The sequence below is a fragment of the Salmo salar genome, chromosome 10 (assembly GCF_965601325.2).
Source record: "Salmo salar chromosome 10, fSalSal1, whole genome shotgun sequence".
In the NCBI taxonomy this organism is placed as follows: Eukaryota; Metazoa; Chordata; class Actinopteri; order Salmoniformes; family Salmonidae; genus Salmo; species Salmo salar.
The window spans coordinates 105,469,839-105,497,724 of record NC_138300.1 but is presented as its reverse complement, the minus strand read 5'-3'; the positions used below and the strand labels follow the sequence as shown (position 1 = coordinate 105,497,724).

The 27,886-nt window shown below is 43.8% G+C and overlaps 1 protein-coding gene across 3 annotated transcripts in view; it reads left to right on the top strand.

The window, feature by feature from the left end:
- The window catches only part of LOC106561393 (thromboxane-A synthase), a 131,779-nt gene that overhangs the window by 5,853 nt on the left and 98,040 nt on the right, over nucleotides 1-27,886 (top strand). For 2 of the 3 annotated variants that reach the window (XM_014125329.3, XM_014125330.3), the window contains exons 2-3: nucleotides 1,367-1,509; nucleotides 21,534-21,627. In XM_014125329.3, coding sequence (XP_013980804.2) covers nucleotides 1,415-1,509; nucleotides 21,534-21,627 — 189 coding nt within the window. In that variant the 5' untranslated portion in view covers nucleotides 1,367-1,414. The remainder of the gene's footprint in view (nucleotides 1-1,366; nucleotides 1,510-21,533; nucleotides 21,628-27,886) is intronic. The other variant, XM_082957318.1, reaches the window with a different exon arrangement.

The following is a 27,886-nucleotide window of genomic DNA, read 5'->3' as shown; positions in this document are numbered from 1 at the left end:
CACAAAATAAGGATGGCCTAGTGATAGCAGTTCAGGATAAGTGATGATTTATGTCAGCAAGGCATATGTAAAAATGACTTAAAAAACAAACAAAAAATAAACAAAAACTTCTCAATAAATAATTGAACCGTATCAAAACTGCATTTGACCTAAGGAAAAAGGTTTAGCCTGGCTGACGCGACCCACATGCCTCACAGCTCACTCACTGGGCAAAAACTGGTTTCAACAACAAAAAAGTATATGTGATGACATTGAATCAATGTGGAAAACTGATTGGATTTGCAAAAAGTAATCAACATAAGGGAATGACATATTTTTTCACTCAACTTTTAACCTAAATCCAATGACATGGTAACATTTTTTTGTTAACCAAATTTAAATCAAAACTAGATGTTGAACTGACGTCTGTGTCCAGTGGGCAGGGATAGCTTGGACCACACTGGTGTGGAAAGGAGGCCGTTTGTTAATGTAATATTCACTCATAAATTGTGCAATGGGTTTGATTGGTTCTCTAAAATGTTTTTTTCCCTCAGGGGTTGAGACCTTTCATTGTTTGGATTTGAAATTCCAACTGTTGTAATAGAAGGGGGCGTGCATGTGTGGCTGTGTGTGGCTGTGCGTGTGGGTGTTTGAGTGAGAAAGACACAGAGGAGAACCAATCAGTAAAAAAGCACTGCCCCCTTCATTATCGATGCATTGTACCGACAACATCAAAGAGCCGTTCCAGACTCTAAAGTCAGGAGGACTTCGAGAGTTAGGTGTTATACAGCGTACCCACACACGGATAGGCTAAATATTACTCATCAGAGCTCCTCGCAGTCGAACACGAAAACTAGCAAAGCCAGGTAGAAATAGCTAGTGCTACCCCTGGGCTAAACCATAGATTCAATGAACAGGGGTGCACATGACCGATTCCCTGTTTAAATCTAATTTACCCAACACATAGGCCATGAAATGGTCTAAAAGCAGACTTATCATATTTTTATCTGCCTTATGCTCAAACATTTTACTATAGGTGATATCTCATTAAACAAATAAACCAAAAATACTAAATGACAGTACATGCACACGTCTGCGGTGGAAGCACCTTGTAAAGAATGCGAACATGCACGAATGGAGCTCCGAGAAGCGGGAACAAACACAAAGCAGGCCTAAGCACTCAAAATAAATGCACAAACTTACATAACCTAGCTAGGTATAACTTTTAACCTAGAAGTCAACAGTTATTGTTTGTATTTTACAAGCACCTTTCACCTGCATTCTGTTCATCTGTTCAAGTCATGATCTTGACTATTTAAATGCTTTGACTTCTCATTGCAGCCCCATACATAGGCCTATTCACATGCACCTTCTCTTCTCTCCATAGGAGCTCTTTGGCCAGTGGTAGTTTTGGCCTGAGTTGGTGATCAGCATCATGGAGGTGGTTATGAACATTCTCAAGACACCAGTGCCCAGTGGGGTGTCTATGACCCTGGGCCTGTTCATGATCTTCCTGGCTCTGCTGTACTGGTAACTCAATGTCTTCTGCCTCTAGTCTAGGTCAATAGAATAAATCCAAAACTCAGCATGTATTGTATACAGATGTGTCATGTGTGTCTGTTGGTACTGTATGTATTTTTCAGTCTAGTTGGGCTATATTTCCACTAATATGATCCCACTATGGAAAGGGCAGACTCTCACGAACACAATGGTGTTTTCCGTTTTCTACGAAGTGTCACGGGCCTCGTCTGAAGGTAAACCGGTACCGGTTTAAAAAATGAATGGATGTATGGAAATTGGGTTAAATATGTGTCAAACATATTTGTAAACATGTTTAAAACATAAACATTTGAGGACCCCTATAAACATAGGGGTCCTTAAATTCAAAACCAAATAGCTAAACAGTCCATGTTAGCTTAGTAGTTAGTTCACAGAAGCCTGCATATCACTGTAATTGTATGGTGTTCAGATGACACACACAAAAAGTCCTCAATTCAGGATGAGTGCTTAATCAGCATGCACCAGTCAAAATAGAATGTGCTTACTCTCAACCCTCATCACATCTGACGAAAAGTGAGAAAACGACTTTGCAGAAGGAGCATGTTTAATTTTAGCCCCACATTAGCTAGGATTAGTAGTCGTTGAGGTCAGCCATGTGAGATTGATGCTCTGCCATACAAAGAAGCAAGAGGGCCTGACAAGCATGCTCTTTCTCTCCTTGCAGAGCACGGAGACTGACTGAACACTGGTCACTGTGCACTGTTGTGGAAAATGTTGTAGCCTGCTGTTTGTGGTATCCCGGTGATACACTCTTTTAACTTGTTGGTTATACATTACATACTGTAGGTTTCCACTTCAGATGTACAGTATCAGACACCATGTTGAAACTGTTGGTTTTAAAGATGCCCACAGACAAACATGCACACACACACACTATACAGTAACTGTTACGTCCGTTGTTGGAATGAGACCAAGGTGCAGCGTGGTAGGCGTACATTTTCTTTTATTAACAATGACACCGGGGAAAAACAACAAAATACGAAAATGAACGTAAAGCTATATGCAGTACAGAAAGCAACTACACACAAACAAGATCCCACAATCACAGGTGGGGAAAAAGGGCTGCCTAAGTATGATCCCCAATCAGAGACAACAATTAACAGCTGCCTCTGATTGGGAACGATACTAGGCCAACAAAGAAATAGAAACATAGATATGCCCACCCAAGTCACACCCTGACCTAACAAAATAGAGAATAAAAAAGGCTCTCTAAGGTCAGGGTGTGACAGTAATTCCTGTCTTTTGGCAAAGCTGCAGCTGCCATTCAGTTGGAAGAAATTAAAGAGGCTTTTTTATGTAAGTTCCCAAATTGAGATTTATACTGTATCTGAGGATGAAACTAGCCTGCATGAGGGGCTGTCATGACACCGGGGTTAGAAAGGAACACATTTAGGAGGGGCAAAGTCAATTTGTCTCTGGCACGACTCTATATAGACGTAAGCCACATTAAAGAATTAAACTCACAGTTTAAAGGAGATGTTGCGTCCTTGAAACGTCAAGCGTCAATCATGTCTCAGTAGTACCTTTGCACTCATCTAAACTGCACAAGCTGTTCTCTGGGAAACCATAACACTGCCTTGTTTGCTGTGAAGTCCTTTTCCATTTACTTCACATAAATACTCATACTCTCCATGCTCAAAATGTCAAGGCTTGTTAATAATCTTTATTGCCAAGAAATGGCTTATTCACAGTTGCGGCACTGCTGGCAGTTTTAATACAGGGGTGTTTTCAACAGCAATACACAAACACTTCCTCCCTCAGGAGATCTAGGGTTTGTCTTGGCCAGTCAGTGTCTGCCCAATCTGAGTTTCACACTGCTCAGGCTGAACCTCAGCTGAACCCTCCCTGGGACCAGACTCCACCTCTCTCTCATGGCAGCTGAACGCTCAGCCGTCTGGCTAGAAGACCACAGGACAGAGTGCCACCTACTGGCCAGTGGAGTAATGACCTGTCTGTCTGTAAAACAAAGAAGGCTGCTGCTTGGCTAAACAGGGTTATATTCATTTGGCACCAAATTGTGGAAAACAGACTGAAATAAGAAGGGACTAGCCGAACTTGTCCATTTTCTGTTTTGCTACAGAATGCCCTAATGAATACAATCCTGGTTTATTCCCACTGTAAAATCATTTGATCGTCTGTTCTTGCGTTTTATGGATGGCAATTTTTTTTTACAAATAGACCTTTTTCCCACATGGTTTGGGCAGGTCCAGTCATATTATTTACTTCCTTTCTGACTCAATTGTCCATTGCTTTGCTTTTCTATCCGGTGTATGTGACAAAATATCTATTTTATTATTTTTGTTTGACTCATGTAAGCTTGATGGGGAAATGATCTGTCTGTTTGGGGATACAGAGAGAAGTTTCTATAGCTTAGGTAACACGGATATTTCCACCATCTGTGTGTTATACATTGGGTCTCCCCAATATGCTGTTAGTTCAGTGTGAGTATTGTGTGAAATACAATGCACCCTGGCACACAGGCACAGTGACTGAACTCCCCCCTCACCCCATCTCTCTCTCTCTCTCTCTCTCTCTCTCTCTCTCCCCTCTGTAACTTGAGACGATTGTTTTCCTGTCCCTGTGTCCCCTCGAGAAAGTGTGCTAAACTCTGTAGCGAAATGAACTCTGCAAGGAACACAGTGTGTGTAACCCAACCAGGGTCCATTCACTGGCTAGTCAGTCCAAGTGGAAAGCATGACATAGCCGCCGATGATCTCACAACAAATTAACTCTGAATAAGGCTGTGATATCCAAGCGTCTCATCGTTGTTGGATGCTCTACCATAAGCACCGATTCATGTGATATCATTGGATGTTCAGACACAGAGCCATATTGCAAATGTAAGACTTAAGTAGCATCCCTTATATAAATTCATATAGGGAGGTTTAGTATAAGGAGATACTCCTTTAGTTTGTTTTTGATATAAATGGCTTTCAAATTGTCAATATCCTGGCCACACTGTTCACATGTACAGTTCTCTGTATTGGACTCTGACATCATGCATGAACCAATGTGTTTCATTAAGGCTGAATCTATAAGCAGACAGGATAACAGTGGCTACTCTTATTGAAAAAAGCAGATGCCCTTTGTGGAATAATATCCCTCATTGGAAATATGCAATGAGAGATTGATCAGATCAAAACGTTTCATCCCACTCCTTACATGCCTCGCCAGTGCTCTAGGAATAGTGTGCGTGTGTGAGTGCGTGCGTGCGTGCGTACGTGCAAGTCTTTACAGCTCCCCTTATAAACCCTGAACCCAACCCTACTGAATAATAGAGGAAGTAACGGAGAGCAGGCTGCAGCTAAAGTATCAGAACTGGGCATTATAAAACGACCCACCCTATTGAGTAGCTCAGACTGGAGCCTCTTTAGGCAGAGCCATAGCACAGTCCCTAATTAGACCTGGGTTCAAATACTATTCAAAATCCGTTTAAATACTTTAACGGGGCTTGATTGAGCTTACCTGGTGCAATTGGACTAATATATTAGTCCCAAAAGTGTGATCCCCGACCCATCTTGCACTCCAGGCACACAAAATCAAAAGCTGAAATATTTTTAATAACATTTGAACCCAGGTGTGCGGTCTCTAATATAAACCCAGGACAGCTGACTTGGCAGCGCTGCACCACAGTGCACCGACGTCCTGCAGTTTGACTTCCGTTGTCATTGGCCGAGTCCTGTGGAGTGCTTATTTTTTAATTGAGGCTGTTTGGACAGCTCATCCATCACTGACTGCACACCTCACACCTCCCTCCCCGAATGACAGACAGACAGACAGACAGACAGACAGACAGACAGACAGACAGACAGACAGACAGACAGACAGACAGACAGACAGACAGACAGACAGACAGACAGACAGACAGACAGACAGACAGACAGACAGACAGACAGACAGACAGACAGCATGCCCCGCTCAGTCATTTTTATTTTAACATGGTTATTAATATCGTATATGGTCCGCTGCTAAAATATCACAGATACCAACTGACCCACCCACTGAACTGTACAGTACATCCTTCTCATCCTTCCAAGTCCACAAAGGCACTGCAAAGTACTCTATGTACAGGTAGCAAATGTCCGATTAAAATGTAGGCTTGGGCTTGACATGCTATGGACAATAGCTCATTCTCGCCCTCCTCCTCACGATATCTGACCAGACAGACTGACTTGAACCCTCCGGAAAGACTACACCAAAGAAAAATGTGTTTTTAGAAACATATGAATAGATTTTCCCCCAAAAATGAAATTGTCCTAATAAGTCTATCCCAAGGTTAGGAAATTTGGGTAGACATTTAAATGGAGATGCTGTTATGGTAGCCTATATCTAGATGCTACTCTGTAGTACAAAGCTACACTCTTAGAAAAGCTACACTCTTAGAAAAGCTACACTCTTAGAAACGCTACATTCTTAGAAACAGTACACTCTTAGAAAGGCTACACTCTTAGAAACGCTACACTCTAAGGCTGTCCCCATAGGAGAACCATTTTTAATTCCAGGTAGAACCATTTTGATTCCAGGTAGAACCCATTTGGGTTCCATGTAGAACCCTCTGTAGAAAGGAACCCAAAGAGTTCTACCTGCAACCAAAAATGGTTCTTCAAAGGGTTCTCCTATGGGGACAGCCGAAGAACCCTTTAAGGTTCTAGATAACACATTTCTTCCTAAGAATGTAGTCAGTCTTTGTGACTAAACTGACATCAGAGAGGACATGTTTCTTTTTCCACTATAGCCCTGTCTTCCTGTTGTACTCAAGTAGCCATCCCTTTTAATGGGCCAGCAAAGCTCATTTAGTCACCTTTACGTTGTGGCAACTTCGTGAGATAATCTTTGCCCATCCTTGAGGTAGGCTGTAAATAGATTTGTTGTTATTGTTTTTCTGGTGTGGTTTGGGTGAAGCAGAAGTGGCACAGGGGGAGAGAGAAACACTGTGTGCGGGCATGCGTGCGCCACGTGTGTGTGTAAGGGAGGGAGGGGTCCATGTGACTCACGATTACTGGAAATGGAATGGAGGTGCCAGTCACATGTGCCTTTTGTTTGGCGGCAGCATGACTCCATGACAGCGTGACTCTCCATCTCTGTACAGTTCACCTGCTCACAATCCAGATCTAATAAAACAGCATGACGCACCTCTCAAATCACCTTGCCTGCTTTCCTTTGTCAACCTTTATCATAAAGAAATCCCACTCTCCTCCCACTCATCACTGGCTTCTCTTTGGTTAATTTTGTCTGCAGCTTTGCTTGTGGAAGCTCATTGGAGCAACACTGAGTAGCCCCTGGATGGTGCATCCATACTGCAACTGTGTGACTCTCTATAATAGAAGGATGGCAGACAGTGCATTGGTACAGAGCAGTGATTTGTGTGTTTAATTAACAGTCTTAAAGCGGCAGTGCAGTTAAAAAGGTGATTTTCCTGGGGTGTTTTGTATGACATTTCCACACTATGAGGTCGAAATAACACTCTGAAATTGTGAAAATTATGATAATCCCCCTTTTGTGCAAGAGCTGTTTGAAAACCTATTCAGGTGGGATGGAACTTTTGGCCCATATCATGACGTCACAATGTGATCTGATTATAATAGACCAATGACTGTTCATCTAGGTAAGGGGGTGGGCTCTAGACCATCCTATCAGCCAATCAAATGTGTGTATGTAAATATCTTCAAAACAAAATCCTAACACCCACACAATCAGACTGAGCATTTCAAGGGCCAAAGGAGGCTCAAAATACATTTTTGAGTTATTTTCATTAAATAAACAAACACAGTGACATACAGTGATGATTTAAAAAAAAAGTTTCAAAGACTGCAGCTTTAACAGTCTTCAACATAGCTGATGACTGTAGTTGGAGATCATGATGAGATGGGGAGAAGCATGCTCTGTCCAATAAGAGGGATCCAGTAGTCATCAAGGCTGCAGTTGGGCCTCTGTTTAACACAACCCAAAGACTGATGGTACTAATGGAATGGAGATGAACCATGTGCTAGGGGAGATTGTTCAGTGAGAGGTGGATGTGGATACATTGAAAGGGAAAAATAGTATTATAAGGAGAGTTTAATAGATTTTCATCTGAGTCTGTGTGCTTCAGCTCTCTATGTATGTGGAGACAAGGCTAATATGAGCTGTAGCCAATGTGCTGATGTCTCACATAATTACCCTGTTTTCTAGCGGGATTAGAAAACTGATAAAACAGTTTGTCTGTGGTTGGATTGTGTAATGCTTGATGGATAGTTTATGTTACATTAGATTGGGTTGATGAGCCCTCTTTCAATACAAACAACTATTAACAAAAGGTTACAAACAATCATACACTTTTCCTTATCAATAACTGAAGGAGATGAGGTTCTTGGACCAAAAGTGTTGATAACGTGTGGGTGTGCACGTGTGTGGTGTGTATCAAGGAAGGGGTCATAAGGGTGCAGGTTTGTGTCTGTCTGAGTCTATATGTGTGAAGCCTTTGTTTTATCAGGGTTAATATTCACGGATTGGGGATTGCAGGCCGTTCAGTTTTTGTTGCAGCTTACATTTACATTTTAGTAATTTAGCAGACGCTCTTATCCAGAGCGACTTACAGTAGTGAATGCATACATTTCAAACATTTTTTTTGTACTGGCCCCCCGTGGGAATTGAACCCACAACCCTGGCGTTGCACACACCATGCTGGCATTGCAAACACCATGCTCTACCAACTGAGCCACAGGGAAGGCAGCTCATTGCTTTTCTGCACGGCACAATGAATGATGTTGATTGATGGTGTGGTAAAAATGGATGGTGTGAAAGAGAAGAATGCCAGACATATACAGCTATGGGCATTCATCAGGGTTACACCCCCAGCTATACCCCCACTGCCACGCGGCTACATACCTCCATAATGAAGACAGCTCTTGTTGGATAATGAAGAACATATCACACTTTGCAGTTGAATGAAAAATTGCGGAGATTCTCTTGCATCAACCCCCAGGATGTTGAATGGATGACATAGAGAATGGTAAAATGGCATCGGAAGTAAAATGGTGCCGGAAGAAATGGCAGCGGTATTATTGTGCTATAATGTGGTTTTTTTTGCGTTATTTGTAACTTATTTTGTACATAATGTTTCTGCCACCGTATCTTACGGCAAAGAATAGCTTCTGGATGTCAGGACAGCGATCACTCACCTCGAACTGGACAAAGATTTTTTCTTCAACAAACAGGACACATGGGATTTACTTCGAACACCCGACAAGGCCAACTTCCCCGTCATTGGCAAGAGAAAGAGACGCAGGTACTCGCGAGTGGGAAAGCTGCCGTTACCGTCAATATTACTTGCCAACGTGCAATCATTGGACAATAAATTACACGAGGTACAATCACGAATATCCTACCAACAGGACATCAGAAACTGTAACATCTTATGTATCACGGAATTGTGTCTGAATGATGACATGGATATTCAGCTAGCGGGATATATGCTGCACCGGCAAGATAGAACAGCACACTCCGGTAAGACGAGGGGGGGGGGGGGGGGGGGGGGTGGTCTGTGCATATTTGTAAACATCAGCTGTTGCTTGAAATCTAAAGAAGTCTCTAGATTTTGCTCGCCTGAAGTAGAGTACTTTTCGTGGCTGTTTATTTACCACCACAGACGGATGCTGGCACTACGACTGCACTCAGTCAGCTGTATAAGGAAATAAGCAAACAGGAAACCGCTCACCCAGAGGCGGCACTCCTAGTGGCCGGACGATTTTAATGCAGGGAAACTTAAATCAGTTTTACCTCATTTCTATCAACATGTTAAATGCGCAACCAGAGGGAAAAAAATCTAGATCACCTGTACTCCACACACAGAGACGCATACAAAGCTCTCCCTTGCCCTGAATTTGGTAAAGCTGACCACAATTCTATCCCCCTGAATCCTGCTTACAAGCAAAAATTCAAGCAGGAAGCACCAGTGACTCGGTCTATAAAAAACTGGTGAGATGAAGCAGATGCTAAACTACAGGACTGTTTTGCTAGCACAAACTGGAACATGTTCCGGGATTCTTCCGATGGCATTGAGGAGAACACCACATCAGTCACTGGCTTTATCAATAAGTGCATCGAGGACGTCGTCCCCACAGTGACTGTACGTACATAACCCAACCAGAAGTCATGCAACATTCGCACAGGCAACATTCGCACTGAGCTAATGGGTAGAGCTGCCTCTTTCAAGGTACGGGACTCTAACCTGGAAGCTTATAAGAAATGTTGCTATGCCCTCCGACGTACCATCAAACAGGCAAAGTGCCAATACAGGGCTAAGATTGAATCGTACTACACCGGCTCCGACGCTGCTCTTATGTGGCAGGACTTGCAAACTATTACAGACTACAAAGGGAAGCACAGCCGCGAGCTGCCCAGTGACACGAGCCTACCAGACGAGCTAAATAACTTCTATGCTCGCTTCGAAGCAAGCAACACTGTGGCATGCAAGAGAGCATCAGCTGTTCCGGACAACTGTGTGATCACGCTCTCCGTAGCTGACGTGAGTTCACATTCACAAGGCCGCGGGGCCAGACGGATTACCAGGACATGTGCTCCGGGCATGTGCGGACCAACTGGCAGGTGTCTTCACTGACATTTTCAACATATCCGTGATTGAGTCTGTAATACCAACATGTTCCAAGCAGACCACCACAGTCCCTGTGGCGAAGAACACCAAGGCAACCTGCCTAAATGACTACAGACCCGTAGCACTCATATCCGTAGCCATGAAGCGCTTTGAAAGGCTGGTAATGGCTCACATTAACACTATTATCCCAGAAACCCTAGACCCACTCCAATTTGCATACCTCATAAACAAATCCACAGATGAGGCAATCTCTATTGCACTCCACACTGCCCTTTCCCACCGTGGACAAAAGGAACACCTACGTGAGAATGCTATTCATTGACTACAGCTCAGCGTTCAACACCATAGTTCCCTCAAAGCTCATCAATAAGGTAAGGATCCTGGGACTAAACACCTCCCTCTGCAACTGGATCCTGGACTTCCTGACAGGCTGCCCCCAGGTGGTGAGTGTAGGTAGCAACACATCCGCCACGCTGATCCTCAACACTGGAGCCTCTCAGGGGTGAGTGCTCAGTCACTTCCTGTACTCCCTGTTCAACCAAACTGCTTGACCAGGCACAACTTCAACACCATCATTAAGTTTGCAGAAGACACAGCAGTGGTAGGCCTGATCACCGACAACAACAAGACAGCCTATAGGGAGGTCAGAGACCTGGCCGGGTGGTGCCAGAATAACAACCTATCCGTCAACATAATCAAGACAAAGGAGATGATTGTGGACTACAGGAAAAGGAGGACCGAGCACGCCCCCATTCTCATCGACGGGGCTGTTGTGGAGCAGGTTGAGAGCTTCAAGATCCTTGGGGTCCACTTTAAAACAAACTAGAATGGTCCAAACACACCAAGACAGTCGTGAAGAGGGCACGACAAAGCCTATTCCCCCACAGGAAAATAAAACGATTTGGAATGGGTCCTCAGATCCTCAAAAGGTTCTACAGCTGCAACATCAAGAGCATCCTGACTGGTTGCATCACTGCCTGGTGCGGCAACTGCTCGGCCTCTGACCGCAAGGCACTACAGAGGGTAGTGCGTACGGCCCAGTACATCACTGGGGCTAAGCTGCCTGCATCCAGTACCTCTACCCCAGCCACCCCAGTCATAGAATGTTCTCTCTACTACCGCGTGACAAGCGGTACCAAGTCTAGGACAAAAAGGCTTCTCAACAGTTTTTACCCCCAAGCCATAAGACTCCTGAACAAGTAATCAAATGGCTAACCAGACTATCTGCATTGTCCCCCCCCAACCCCTCTTTTACGCTGCTGCTACTCTCTGTTTATCATATATGCATAGTCACTTTAACTATACTTTCATGTACATACAACCTCAGTTAGCCCGACTAACCAGTGCTCCCGCACATTGGCTACCCAGACTATCTGCATTGTGTCCCGCCACCCACCACCCGTCATCCCCTCTTTTATGCTACTGCTACTCTCTGTTTATCATATATGCATAGTCACTTTAACCAAACCTACATGTACATACTACCTCATTTAGCCCAACTAACTGGTGCCTGTATATAGCCTCGCTACTGTATATAGCCTCACTACTGTTATTTTTCACTGTCTTTTTACTGTTGTTTTTATTTCTTTACATATCTATTGTTCACCTAATACTTATTTTTTACTTGAAAATCGCACTTTTGGTTAGGGCCTGTAAGTAAGCAGCGCATGTGACAAATAAACTTTGATTTGATTTAAAAATTGCGGAGATTCACTTCCATCAACCCCCAGGGTGTGGAATGGATGACATAGAGAATGGAGCATGGTGGTTGTCTAAGGGAGTTCCAGCTTGGTTGAACTAGGCTTGGCTAGGCCTGGGTTCTCTCCAGCTTGGTTGAGCTAGGCTAGGCATACGTTCTCTCAAGCTTGGTTGAGCTATACTTGGCTAGGCATGGGTTCTCTCCAGCTTGGTTGAACTAGGCTAGGCTAGGCCTGGGTTCTCTCCAGCTTGGTTTAGCTAGGCTAGGCATGGGCTCTCTCCAGCTTGGTTGAGCTAGGCTAGGCTAGGCCTGAGTTCTCTCCAGCTTGGTTTAGCTAGGCTAGGCATGGGCTCTCTCCAGCTTGATTGAGCTAGGCTAGGCTAGGGCTGGGTTATCTCCAGCTTGGTTGAGCTAGGCTAGGCTAGGTTTGGGTTCTCTCCAGCTTGGTTAAACTAGGTTAGGCTAGGCAAGGTTATCTCCAGCTTGGTTGAGCTAGGCTAGGCCTGGGTTCTCTCCAGCTTGGTTAAACTAGGTTAGGCTAGGGCTGGGTTATCTCCAGATTGGTTGAGCTAGGCTAGGCTAGGCCTGGGTTCTCTCCAGCTTGGTAAAACTAGGTTAGGCTATGGCTAGGTTATCTCCAGCTTGGTTGAGCTAGGCTAAGCTAGGCATGGGTTCTCTCCAGCTTGGATGAGCTAGGCTAGGCTAGGCCTAGGTCCTAGTTGTTGGCTCTTGGCCTTATGCTGGGATGCAGGCACCGCAGACCCACAGTTGATAAAACTGGGCCATGTAGGGTGAACTAACACTCACACTTGACTTTTTCCCCCCTACTAGCGCTTTACTTTATTAAGTAAAATTGACTTACTATGACATGTGGTTGTCCCACCTAGCTATCTTTTTTTAAATGTAACCTTTATTTAACTAGGCAAGTCAGTTAAGAACAAATTATTATTTACAATGACAGTCTATCCTGGACAATGCTGGGCCAATTGTGCACCACCCAATCACAGCCAGATGTGATGCAGCCTGTATTTGAACAAGGGACACCTCTTGCACTGAGATGCAGTGCCTTAGACAGCAGTGCCACTCGGGAGCCCTTCGTCTTAAGATGAATGCACTAACTGTAAGTTTCTCTGGATAAGAGAATCCGCTAAATGACTAAAATGATAATGTCAAATTAGACAAGTCCAGGTAGTCCCTCTTGGTTTCAATCTGTTTTCTTCCGTTGGTGCATAATCACACAACCCTGATTCAATATTATGGTTTAACCATGATGCCCTGGGAGCATCTCCATCTCCTGGCCCTTTGATTGGCTGTATCTCACGTTGCCAGATCTGTGGGGTTGTTTGATGGAGGTGTGTGTCTTATTGTCAGACAGTTGTAATTTCAGCAGCAGACCGATAAAACGGCCCTGCCCTTCAGTCTAAATGAGACTTCAATCCCCCTGACCACCACATGACCCGTCCTGTGTGTGTGCGTGCATGCACGTGGTTGTGTTCATCTAGGAGATGAAATGAGAGAGAGACAGCTCTATAAATCTGTCTTTTGTTAATTGCAAACCCAAACACCAGAGCCGGAGACTCTTGAGTATGAAAAATTCACTATCCGCTCCTTATTACATTTTTTATAAGCAACTTTTTCAGTTTTAACCCTGGAGGAGTGAGTCCTGGCTTTTCTCAGTGTTGTCTGTGTCTCAGAGTGCGTCACTGGATGTTCCTAAGAAACCAATGGTTTCCAGGTGAATGCGCTCCGCTCTGACGTGGGTGGGACTGGGGAAATGATTAGTGAGCTGTGGTTGCCGCACAGCTGGACCAGCTCCTACTGTAACAGCAGGCCCAGCTCTTACTGTAACAGCAGGCCTAGCTCTTACTGTAACAGCAGGCCCAGCTCTTACTGTAACAGCAGGCCTAGCTCTTACTGTAACAGCAGGCCTAGCTCTTACTGTAACAGCAGGCCCAGCTCTTACTGTAACAGCAGGCCTAGCTCTTACTGTAACAGCAGGCCTAGCTCTTACTGTAACAGCAGGCCCAGCTCTTACTGTAACAGCAGGCCTAGCTCTTACTCTAACAGCAGGCCTAGCTCTTACTGTAACAGCAGGCCTAGCTCTTACTGTAACAGCAGGCCCAGCTCTTACTGTAACAGCAGGCCCAGCTCTTACTGTAACAGCAGGCCTAGCTCTTACTGTAACAGCAGGGCCAGCTCTTACTGTAACAGCAGGCCCAGCTCTTACTGTAACAGCAGGCCCAGCTCCTACTGTAACAGCAAGCCCAGCTCCTACTGTAACAGCAGACCCAGCTCTTACTGTAACAGCAGGCCCAGCTCCTACTGTAACAGCAAGCCCAGCTCCTACTGTAACAGCAAGCCCAGCTCCTACTGTAACAGCAGACCCAGCTCTTACTGTAACAGCAGGCCCAGCTCCTACTGTAACAAAAGGCCCAGCTCTTACTGTAACAGCAGACCCAGCTCTTACTGTAACAGCAGGCCCAGCTCTTACTGTAACAACAGGCCCAGCTCCTACTGTAACAGCAGGCCCTCATCTCTTTCCTCCTCCACTTTCTCCACTTCTCCTTCTCTCCCGTCTATCCTTCTCAAACTCTTAGCCTTTCTTTTCCTCCCGCTTCCACATACTGTTTTACTCTCCACCCACTGTATCCCTCTTCTCCTCTAGGTTGAAGATGGGAAGGTTCAGACACCATAATACGTCCATGCGAAAACATTTGAAAATGAACAAATTCATGGGATTAGCACCGTCGTTGGGTTCTACAGGATTAGCATTGAAAACGTGACTAGTGGTCAGGAAGTCCAGTAATAAAGTGGCTGTAGATTATTTTTAAATAATCGAAATGACCAGAATGACAGTAAAGCAGTTATACTATGTGTTCACTAAGTATTTAGCTTTAATTCACTACGATTGTGTTTATTTTTCACTTTGATCGCATACTTTCTGTGCTGCTACCATTCTCTCCCAGTCATTCTGAATGCGGAAGCTGGTCCCTTGTTGAATTCAGGTACAAAGAGTTATGGGATAATAGAAAGCTCTTGTCTTAACCTGTATATTTTGAACCTAGCTTCTCCTCATATTCCTTCTCTCATCCCTCTGACCCACCCTCTGCCACCTGTTCTGTGTCTCTGGAGGAGATGCTGTTCCCTCAGCTGGAGCCCTGTGGTGCTCTATGATGTCCTCTACCACTCAATTACTCCCTACCAAGATGTTCAGAGAAACAGACAGACAGATAATCAAAGACACACAGATAGACACACAGACACGTGCTGATAGCACATTCACACTGACGTCTGATGCACATACACACACATACACATATACACGCACACACTCTCGCGCTATACACACACAAAGCAACCCTGCAGGTGCTTCAATGCCCTCCCTCAGCCCCATGAAAGAAGGAAAAGAGAGAGACAAATACTTTTCTCACCTCCAGGATATTAGAATATTTTGGGGTGTGGTTTGCTCACAGCTCTTTTTGTGCAACCGGGAGTGAGAGTGTGATTCCAGTTTATCTGATGTGTTGTGTTATGTCATTGCAAGGTAAATGACCAGTAACTGTGTGTTGTGAAAGTCCTTGGTGTCAATTGAGAACTGTTGACCAAATCAGTGGTTCTTAATTCTCTCCTCAGGGTCCCCAAGCCGTTGCAGACCTAGCACAGCTGATTCAACTTGTGAATTAACACAATAATAACAACTGTGGAATTTTAACACTATAAAAGTACTTTGAGTCAGTCATGCAGTTACAGTTGAAGTCTGAAGTTTACATACACCTTTGCCAAATACATTTAAACTCAGTTTTTCACAATTCCTGACATTTAAACCTCGTAAAAATTCCCTGTCTTAGATCAGTTAGGATCACCACTTTATTTTAAGAATGTGAAATGTCAGAATAAAAGAAGAGAGAATTACTTATTTCAGCTTTTATTTCTTTCATCACATTCCCCTTGGGTCAGAAGTTTACATACACTCAATTAGTATTTAGTAGCATTGCCTTTAGATTGTCTTCGGGCTAGGGGCAGTATTTTCACGCATGCCCAAAGTAAACTGCCTGTTACTCAGGCCCAGAAGCTAGGATATGCATATAATTGGTAGATTTGGATAGAACACACTCTAACGTTTCTAAGACTGTTAAAATTATGTCTGTGAGTATAACTGGACTGATATGGCAGGCAAAACCCCGAGGACAAACCATCCCAAAAAAAACAATTCAGCTTACCTCTAATTTCAATCGCTCGTACTATAATTATAAGCCCCTGTCCTCCCAAATTGCAGTTCCTAGGGTTTCCACTAGATATTAACAGTCTTTAGAAAGAGTTTCATGCTGCTTTTTGGAAAAATGACCCAGAAATTGTAGTTTTTCTAGGTGGCTCCCATTTTGGCTTGTAGTGTTTCCTTGCGCATTGACAAGTGCGCGTTCTTTTTGTTTATCTCCGGTAAAGACAATAACGATTCTCCGTCTAAAATTGTATCGTTTATTTGCATAATAGGCTACCTAAGGTTTGATTATAAATATTTCTTGACTTGTTTGGAAAAGTTTATTAGTAACGTTTGGGATGCATCTTGACGGAGGGAAACTGAGTGGATGTTTGACTGAAGCGCGCCAGCTAAACTGAGTTTTTATGGATATAAAGACGGACTTTATCGAACAAAAGGATCATGTGTGATGTAACTGGGACATTTTGAAGTGCCAACAGAAGAAGATCATCAAAGGTAAGGCATTTTTTATATCGCTATTTCTGACTTTCGTGTCGCACCTCCCTGGTTGAAAATAATTTGTTATGCATTTGTATGATGGGGCGCTGTCCTCAGATAATCGCATGGTTTGCTTTCGCCGTAAAGCTTTTTTTGAAATCTGACATGGCGGCTGGATTAACAACAAGTTAAGCTTTAATTTGATGTATTGCACTTGTGATTTCATGAAAGTTTAATATTTATAGTCATTTAATTTGAATTTGGCGCTCTGCCATTTCATCGGATGTTGTCGAGGGGTTTCGCTAGCGGAACGTCTAGCCGTAACAGGTTTTAACTTGGGTCAAACATTTCGGGTAGCCTTCCACAAGCTTCTCACAATAAGTTGGGTGAATTTTGGCCCATTCCTCCTGACAGAGCTGGTGTAACTGAGTCAGGTTTGTAGGTCACCTTGCTTGCACACGCTTTTTCAGTTCTGCCCAAAAATGTTCTATAGGATTGAGGTCAGGGCTTTGTGATGGCCACTCCAATACCTTAACTTTGTTGTCCTTAAACCATTTTGCCACAACTTTGGAAATATGCTTCACGGTTGGGAAGGTGTTCTTCGGCTTACAAGCCTCCCCCTTTTTCCTCCAAACATAATGATGGTCATTATGGCCAAACAGTTCTATTTTCGGTTCATCAGACCAGAGGAGATTTCTCCAAAAAGTACGATCTTTGTCCCCATGTGCAGTTGCAAACCGTAGTCTGGCTTTTTTATGGCGGTTTTGGAGCAGTGGCTTCTTCCTTGCTGAGCGGCCTTTCAGGTTATGTCGATATAGGACTTGTTTTACTGTGGATATAGATACTTTTATATCTGTTTCCTCCAGCATCTTCACAAGGTCCTTTGCTGCTGTTCTGGGATTGATATGCACTTTCGCACCAAAGTACGTTCATCTCTAGGAGACAGAACGTGTCTCCTTCCTGAGCGGTATGACGGCTGCATGGTCCCATGGTGTTTTTACTTGCGTACTATTGTTTGTACAGATGAACGTGGTACCTTCAGGCGTTTGGAAATTGCTCCCAAGGATGAACCAGACTTTCTGGAATTTTCCAAGCTGTTTAAAGGCACAGTCAACTTAGTGTATGTAAACTTCTGACCCACTGGAATTGTGATACAGTGAATTATAAATTAAATAATCTGTCTGTAAACAACAGTTGGAAAAATGTATTGTGCCATGCACAAAGTAGATGTCCTAACCAACTTGCCAAGACTATAGTTTGTTAACAATACATTTGTGGAGTGGTTGAAAAACGAGTTTTAATGACTCCAACCTAATGTAAACTTCAGACTTCAACTGTACGTATTGCTGCCCATCTGATAAGGACAAGAAGAAGTAAAACAAGCTGTGTGTGACTGCAGCGTAACACAGTATGGCCTAATGTATTTAGCATAGCTCATCTCTTTGTAGCATTGTACATCACAGCTTAGTCTGGTTAACCTGAACATGTGCTGTAGCATAGAAACATTTCAGTGTATAATTCAATGAAGCTTCAGTATAGTATGTTGGTTTCTAAGCTATACAGTATGTCAGTCATATACCAGCTCTGCTCCAGCCTCCATTCTTGTATTGTAGGAACAGTAAAGCCTTGGTCTCATAGGAGCACCTGTCTGTCTCTGTGTAGGAAGATTCAGTACAGGACAGACAGGTCAGTGCTGCTCACAGCCTCTCCCTGTGTGTTTGTGTGTTTGTGTGTGTGTGTGTGTGTGTGTGTGTGTGTGTGTGTGTGTGTGTGTGTGTGTGTGTGTGTGTGTGTGTGTGTGTGTGTGTGTGTGTGTGTGTGTGTGTGTGTGTGTGTGTGTGTGTGTGTGTGTGTGTGTGTGTGTGTGTGTGTGTGTGTGTGTGTGTGTGCGTGTGTGTGTGTGTGTGTGTTACTGTGAATGTGAATGTGTTTGTATTTCACTTAGTATGACTGACACAGTGTTTTTCTTAACTCTATGACTGCCTCTACAACAACCCCCACAGTCATAAATATGTTTGTTCTACCCAGTCAATGTGTTGAGACTAAGAGTGTCACGTGCCTGCTGTTGATGACAACACCACTCTCTCTGTCTCTCTATAGATGAGGCCATGACACCAGCCATTATAAACTCCCATATTTCCACAGCAACAGTGGAAACAAACACTCAAACCACTCAGTAACATTTAAGTGATAATGCCTGAGAAGCCGGTGTTTGGAGGATATATTGGCACAGGTGTTGTTAAGCCCGAGACAAAGTCGGGTTACCAACATATTCAAATAATGATAGACATATTTTTATTACATTTTTTTTGTTAATGAATTTATTCATACTATTTCATTCTTCTACAAGATATAGTCCTGACACAAATCTAGGGTTGCTACCGAAGCCGGCTGGTCGTTCGTTCTATCGGTTTGGTTGCAAGAGACGCGACCTAGTCGTTCAGTATTTTTGTTGTTCTAAATGCTCCATTGCCCTACTGACTGGCAACGTTCTTATCCCTTGCTTGCTAGCTAGCCAACTACGGCTAACACACAATCACGTTAAACAGTGCAGCCAGAATAACAACAGAGTAGCTGCATTTGCATTTGTTTAAGCTGTTTTCTAGTGACATTTATTTGGATGCATCCATAACAATGAGCTGATGATGCACGATTTCACCTGGCATAGAAAATGTGCTCTCTCGTCAGGACACAGTTGTTCAGAGTTGCTATCCAACAACACAGCTAACATAATCACTTCAAACTGAAGCTGAAAAGACTGCAACTAGCTGCACTTCGATTCGTTTTACCGGTTTTCTATTGATAGTTCTTTGTATAGATCCATAAAAATGATACTTATTCATGTTTTCGACTGGCTGAGAAAAGCTGCCTGCCTGTCTGTCTCATCCCGGCTCCCGACTCCCAAAACGTTCATTACTATGGGACAGCTGGAGATCGAATTTGAATTTTGAAACAATGTTGCAAATGTCGGAGAGACAGACGGCAAGGTTTATACAAATCTCCGCTGTTGAAAACTAAATGTTAGTCTAAAAGATATGTGAGATAATGTCTATATGTTTTTTATAGTGGAGATCAAGTTAATAAATTGCCTGGCTGGGCTAATGAAACAGTGGATTGCGCAATCATATAGAACAGAGTAAATAGGCATTTTAACATCGTAGATTTAGCCAGTGGCAACTTCTGGAATAGACAACAGCTGGAATGCGGTTTTAACCAATCAGCATTCAGGATTAGACCCACCCTTTTTTATAAAGTACATTAACCACTGTGTCAATGACAGATGTGAGCTTGATAGAACATGACTGTGGAGTATGAGGCTTCTAAGAAAAACACCATGTAATTACAAAGCAGTTACTATGTAACAATGTTGTCATACAGTTATTACTGTGTAGTTACATGGGTATGAGGGCAACTTTTAAGTGTTACTAATTACGGTATATGAACACATTTAATTGATAGCAAAGTCTCTTAATCCAACATTAGCGGCTAGGCTAGTTAGCAAGCATCTCTGCCACATGTCCTCATGATGACTCACAGCTCTGTGTAACTGTGGTTACTTACAACCAATTTAAAGGTGAAGAAACAAGTCAGGCAGGCTGTTTGGCATATGTATTTTTAAAGCCAAGCAGCTGATCATCTCCATATATTTAGCTAGCTAGGGCATGGTGTTGTGAGAGATGCGACTAAGGCTAATGCGAATGGTGGTGTGAGTCACCCTGCTGATGTATGCGGAGAGGGATGTCTGTCTGTCATGGCTGTGTGACAAGCATGTGGTTATTATTATGTAGGTGTCAGAACATGAGTCAGTGTGGTGAGATATACTTTTTTTTCCTTTTATCTATGGTTAGAGTGTCAGATCTCATTACTAATTATGGTTCTCGTTCAGTGGCTTATGAAGTGGATGTTTGAATCTAGTTGGGTTTTTAGTATCAGGTGTGTGTGTGTGTGTGTGTGTGTGTGTGTGTGTGTGTGTGTGTGTGTGTGTGTGTGTGTGTGTGTGTGTGTGTGTGTGTGTGTGTGTGTGTGTGTGTGTGTGTGTGTGTGTGTGTGTGTGGGAGGGGGTAGTTGTGTGTGTGTGTGGAGGTGGTGGATCTGTGTGTGTGTGCGTGTGTCTGTGTGTGTGTGAATCAGTCCTGTGTTGGCTGCTCAATCTTGCAGCTTTCTTTTGTTGGTCGTTTACGTATGTTGTAAATGTGACTTCCTCAATCCAGTCAGTGTTGTGTGCCCTTAACCATAAACCTGCCTCTCTGTCACTGCTCCCTCCCTGACTGTGTGGGAGGGTTTGTGTGCAAAGCTTTATTTTCTGACTGTAAACACCTTTTCCTGTCTCTGAGTCCATGGCTATAGCAGCACACAGGGAGACAGCCATCCTTTAATTGCCCTTTACTTGGCCAGGATACACACACACACACACACACACACACACACACACTCACACACACACACACACACACACACACACACACACACACACACACACACACACACACACACACACACACACACACACACACACACACACACACACACACACACACACACACACACACACTCCCAGAATCCACCCTGTCTAGAGCAGACAGTGTATTACATGACTGAAGAACATCCTGTGGTATCCCATAATTCTCCTCAAAGTCCCGTACAAAAGTCCCCTTCCTCATTCCAATGAGACTTGCATATCAGCAGAAAACGCCAGCAGTGCCTGTGATGAATAATGCATGCTGTTCCGTTTTAGGAGTCGGAGTGTGGAATTTTTACATTCCCCAGAGCAAATAAATCTTTCAAGTGTCATAATGTTGTGTGTTTGTGAGGTACTGCTTAGGCAGCATATCTGCCAGATTAGATGCTGTAATCTCCGTAGCATTACTACTATATCCCCCATTCCATTTTATCTGTTACTAACTCTCTCTCTCTCTCTCTCTCTCTCTCTCTCTCTCTCTCTCTCTCTCTCTCTCTCTCTTCCTCTCTCTCTCTCTTCCTCTCTCTTCCTCTCTCTTCCTCTCTAGGTATGCTACGTTCCCCTATTCGTCCCTGGCTCGATGTGGAATAAGGCACCCCAAACCGTCCCCATTCTTTGGGAACCTGTTTCTATTTCGTCAGGTAAGATACTGACTGGTATGGAAGAATTCACACTCTCACTAAAAGAAACCACTTAATTTAAGCATATTTCACCTGCCAACCAGTGTGATATTTGTGTGTGCAATCAATACAGAGTTCAATGCAGGATTTTCTTCCCTTTTTACTGAGACAATGGTTGGGTATTGCCTGTCTTTTTTGGTTACATACATTGAAAATACGTTGAAATCACTCAACCCCCCCTCCCCCCATTCCACACGCATACACACCCACACACAGACGCACACACACTCCCATGCAGACATCCGCACACCACCCCCTAAGGCGAGAGAAATCAGGCTTCCAACATCTAGTTTCACTTCATTAGATTTGTTCATTAAATACGACTCACAAGTAATGACTTTTAATACCCTTTGATTCCCAAATAGATTGCCCTTATTGGTAATTGCATTACTTTTATGATGAATATATAATGTAAAATGTAAGGCAGTGAGTGGTTCAATATAACTCATTCAATATGGTGATATTTTATCTCACTCTCCATTCTGCCCACCCCTACAACAAGGACACCAGAGATGTTGAACAGTAATACCAGTATTTTCCATAGACAGATGGACAGATGGAAAGAGGTCTCATCTTTATATCTGTGCCATTATTGTGTCTTTGACAACATTCCATTTTTAAAGTAGTACATTTTCTACTTCATTTCTGTTTGAAAAAAGTGTAAAGCTAATATTGTTGATTTACTGCCACCTGCAGTGCTGGAGTCGGGAACTAAATCTTGTCATTCGTTTATTGTGGCCACTAGATGGCGGTGATATAGCTTAAAGCCATTTATAAACCATGTCACTCAATTTGAAGACAATGCTCTGATCATTGGCTCATTTCTCCCAACCCATAGGAATCCCCACCCAATTGACTACTTTAAAATGGTGAAAGACCTCCATGGAAATGTCCATGCTGCAACAGGTTGAGTCCTGTAACTATCTCTATGGTATTTTCCAAAAATGTATATGATGTACCGACATTTAGGCCTACATTAATTCTGGAATGTGTAGATCAAAGGAGACATGCCTTGAGTTTACTCACAAAGGTTTAACTATATGGTACCAACGGTATAGAGATCAACAAGTACAATACCAAAAGGAGACAAATACATTATAACGCAGTAATAGGCTACAGATGATGCTTGCCTTTATGCTTGACATTCAGTTTGAGGTCTATTCCAGTTACAAGACAATGCCTTTAAAATGCATGGTGTATTTATTGCCCATGGTATGGTGTGGTGGCATGCAGATGCTTCTCTGCAGGACATATCTTTATGAGATTCAGAGGTCAATATTCTTCAGTGGGGCAGGCAGGCAGGCAGGGTGGGCTGGGTCCCCTGTCATTCTCACTGCAGCTAGCTTTACTGGGCTTTTACAAGGGCTCTCTTCTCTCCATCAGTCATTTTTTATTTATTCTTCATACTTCCTACTTCTTCCTACTTGGCCCGTTTGTTTAATTTTGCAATCAGTGACATTCAGGGATAAGACTCTAGTAAGCTTGATTCTCAGATTCAAGACCCAGTGCTCTGTAGCCTGGCTTTAGACTATTACACAATAGTCAGTGCCCTTGATGTCCCTCTCAGCAGAACTGCACTGTCAGGCTAAGGGCTGAGGTGGTAAAGTATGCATGCAGCTCTGCCTTCAGTGCCTTGCATAATTACACTGTCTGTCCTGTGGCTGGGGAGAGTCCCCAGGTGAAGCAGGGGGGATGCTGAAGCTGCTTCTATAATGTGTGTCAGTGCTGAGACTCAGATCTGGAGACACAAAGAGCTATCTCTGGAGTGGTTCTCTTGTAGAATCCTCTGACCCACTTCTGCATGCCACACTCACATCAAACACAAAAACAAGAGAGAGTGTGAGTGTGTCTTTGTATGTATGTACAGTACCAGTCAAAAGTTTGGACACACCAACTCATTCAAGGGTTTTTCTTTATTTTTACAATTTTCTACATTGTGCCTAAGATGGCGCCGACAGAGATGGTCGCCTCGCTTGGAGTACTTAGGAAACTATGCAGTATTTAGTTTTTTTATGTATTATTTCTTACATTGTTACCCCAGGAAATCTTAAGTCTTACTACATACAGCCGGGAATAACTATTGGATATAAGAACGATGTCAACTTACCAACATTACGACCAGGAATACCACTTTCCCGAAGCGGATCCTCTGTTTGGACCACCACCCAGGACAATGGATCTAATCCCAGAAGCCGTCCCAAAACAACGGCGCCACAGAAGGGGCAGACGGAGCGGTCTTCTGGTCAGGCTCCGAAGACGTGCACATTGTCCATCGCTCCCGAGTATACTACTCGCTAATGTCCAGTCTGTTGACAACAAGGGAGATGAAATTCGAGCAAGGGTTGTCTTCCAGAGAGACATCAGAGATTGTAACATTCTCTGTTTCATGGAAACATGGCTCTCTCGGGATATGTTGTCGGAATCGGTTCAGCCACCGGGCTTCTCCATGCATCGTGCCGACAGAGATAAACACCTCTCTGGGAAGAGGGAGGGCGGGGGTGTATGCTTCATGATTAACGTCTCATGGGGTAATCATAACAACATACAGGAACTCAAGTGCTTCTGCTCACCCAACCTAGAATTCCTTAAAATCAATGCCGGCCATATTGTCTCCAAAGAGAATTCTCGTCAGTTATCGTCACAGCTGTGTACATTCCCCCTCAAGCAGACACCAAGACGGCCCTCAAGGAACTTCACTGGACTCTATGTAAACTGGAAACCATATATCCTGAGGCTGTATTTATTGTTGTTGGGGATTTTAACAAAGCAAATTTGAGAACAAGGCTACCTAAATTCTATCAGCATATTGATTGCACTACACGCAGGGGTAATACACTCGATCACTGCTACTCTAACTTCCGCGATGCATACAAAGCCCTCCCCCACCCTCCCTTCGGCAAATCCGACTACGACACCATCTTGCTCCTACCGTCTTATAGGCAGAAACAAAAAAATGATGTACCAGTGAGTAGAACCTTTCAACGCTGGTCTGACCAATTGGAATCCACACTTCAAGATTGTTTTGATCACGCAGCCTGGAATATGTTCCGGTCAGCCTCAGATAACAACATAGATATATATACACTGACTCAGTGAGTGAGTTTATAAAGAAGTGCATTGGAGATTTTGTACCCACTGTGATGATTAAAACCTACCCTAACCAGAAACCATGGATGGATGGCGGCATTCGCACAAAACTGAAAGCGCGAACCAACGCATTTAACCATGGAAAGAGGACTGGGAATATGGCTGAATATAAACAGTGTAGTTATTCCCTCCTCAAGGCAATCAAACAAGCGAAGTGCCGGTACAGGGACAAAGTGGAGTCGCAATTCAATGGCTCAGACATGAGACGTATGTGGCAGGGTCTACAAGAAATCACAGACTACAAAAAGAAAACCAGCCACGTCACGGACACCGACGTTGCGCTTCCAGACAAACTAAACACCTTTGCCCGCTCTGAGGATAATACAGTGCCACCATCATGGCCCGCTAACAAGGACTGCGCCCCCCACCCTTCTCCGTGGCCGACGTTAGTAAAACATTTAAACATGTTAACCCACGCAAGGCTGCTGGCCCAGATGGCATCCCTAGCCACGTTCTCAGAGCATGCGCAGACCAGCAGGCTGGTGTGTTTACGGACATATTCAATTGCTCCCTATCTCAGTCTGCTGTCCCTACATGCTTCAAGATGGCCACAAGTGTTCCTGTACCTAAGAAGGCAAAGATAACTGAACTAAATGACTACCTCCCCGTAGTTCTCACTTCTGTCATCATGAAGTACTTTGAGAGACTAGTCAAGGATCATATCACCTCTACCTTACCGGCCACCCCACTTCAGTTTGCATACCGCCGCAACAGGTCCACAGATGATGCAATCGCCATCACACTATGCACTGCCCTATCCCATCTGGACAAGAGGAATACCTATGTAAGAATGCTGTTCATTGACTACAGCTCAGCCATCAACACCATAGTACCCTCCAAGCTCATCATCAAGCTGGAGGCCCTGGGTCTCAACCCCACCCTGTGCAATTGGGTCCTGGACTTCCTGATGGGCCGCCCCCTAGGTGGTGAAGGTAGGAAACAACATCTCCACTTCGCTGACCCTCAACACTGGGGCTCCACAAGGGTGCGTGCTCAGCCCTCTCCTGTACTCCCTGTTCACCCACGACTGCGTGGCCATGCTCGCCTCCAACTCAATCATCAAGTTTACAGACGGCACAACAGTAGTGGGCTTGATTACCAACAACTACGAGACAGCCTACAGGGAGGAGGTGAGGGCACTTGGAGTGTGGTGTCAGGAAAACAACCTCTCACTCAACGTCAACAAAACAAAGGAGATGATCGTGGACTTCAGGAAACAGCAGAGGGAACATCCCCCTGTCCACATCGAAGGGACAGCAGTGGAGAAAGTGGAAAGTTTTAAGTTCCTCTGCGTACACATCACAGACAAACTGAAATGGTCCACCAACACAGACAGTGTGTTGCGCCTCTTCCACCTCAGAAGGCTGAAGAAATTTGGCTTGTCACTCAAAACCCTGACAAACTTTTTCAGATGCACAATCGAGAGCATCCTGTCGGGTTGTATCACAGCCTGGTACGGCAACTGCACAGCCCTCAACCGCGAGGCTCTCCAGAGGGTGGTGCGGTCTGCACAACGCCTCACCTGGGGCAAACTACCTGCCTTCCATGGCACCTACAGCACCCGATGTCACAGGAAGGCCAAAAAGATCAAGGACAACAACCACCCGAGCCACTGCCTGTTCACCCCGCTACCATCCAGAAGGCGAGGTCAGTACAGGTGCATCAAAGCTGGGACCAGGAGACTGAAAAACAGCTTCTATCTCAAGGCCATCAGACAGCTAAACAGCAATCACTAACTCAAGAGAGGCTGCTGCCTACATTGAGACCCAATCACTGGACACTTTAATAAATGGATCACTAGTCACTTTAAACAATGACACTTTAAATAATGACACTTTAATAATGTTTACATATCTTACATTACTCATATCATATGTATGTATTGTATTTTATACCATCTATTACACCTTGCCTATGCCGCTCGGCCATCACTCATCCATATATTTATATGTACGTATTCTCATTCACCCCTTTAGATTTGTGTGTATTAGGTAGTTGTTGGGAAATTGTTAGATTACTTGTTAGATATTACTGCACTGTCGGAAGCACAAGCATTTCGCTACACTCGTATTAACATCAGCTAACCATATATATGTGGCCAATAACATTTGATTTGATTTGAAAACAATGAAATAACACATATGGAATCATTCCATTTGCACACACTGTATATAGATTTTTCTATTGTGTTATTGACTGTACTTTTGTTTATCCTATGTGTAACTCTGTGTTGTTTTTTGTCGCACTGCTTTGCTTTATCTTGCCCAGGTCGCAGTTGTAAATGAGAACTTGTTCAACTGGCCTACCTGATTAAATAAAGGTGAAATAAAAAAATGTAGTAACCTGAAAAGTGTTAAACAGTCAAAAGTTTGGACACGCCTACTCATTCAAGGGTTTTTCTTTATTTTTACTATTTTATACATTGTAGAATAATAGTGAAGATATCAAAACTATGAAATAACACATATGGAATCATATAGTAACCAAAAAAGTGTTAAACAAATCAAAATATATTTAATATTTTATATTCTTCAAAGTAGCCACCCTTTGCCTTGATGACAGCTTTGCACACTCTTGCCATTCTCTCAACCAGCTTCACGAGGAATGCTTTTCCAACAGTCTTGAAGGAGTTCCAACATATGCTGAGCACTTGTTGGCTGCTTTTCCTTCACTCTGTGGTCCAACTCAACTCAAACCATTATAATTGGGTTGAGGTAGGGTGATTGTGGAGGCCAGCACTCCATCACTCTCCTTACTGTTCAAATAGCCCTTACACAGCGTGGAGGTGTGCTTTGTGTCATTGTCCTGTTGAAAAACAAATGATAGTCCCACTAAGCGCAAGCCAGATGGGATGGCATTGCACTGCAGAATGCTGTGGTAGCCATGCTGGTTGTGTGCCTTGAATGCTAAATAAATCACCAACAATGTCACCAGCAAAGCATCCCCACACCATCACACCTCCTCCTCCATGCTTAATAGTGGGAATCATCCGTTCACCTACTCTCCGTCTCACAAAGACACAGCGGTTGGAACCAAAAATCTCAAATTTGGGTTCATCAGACCATTGTCCATT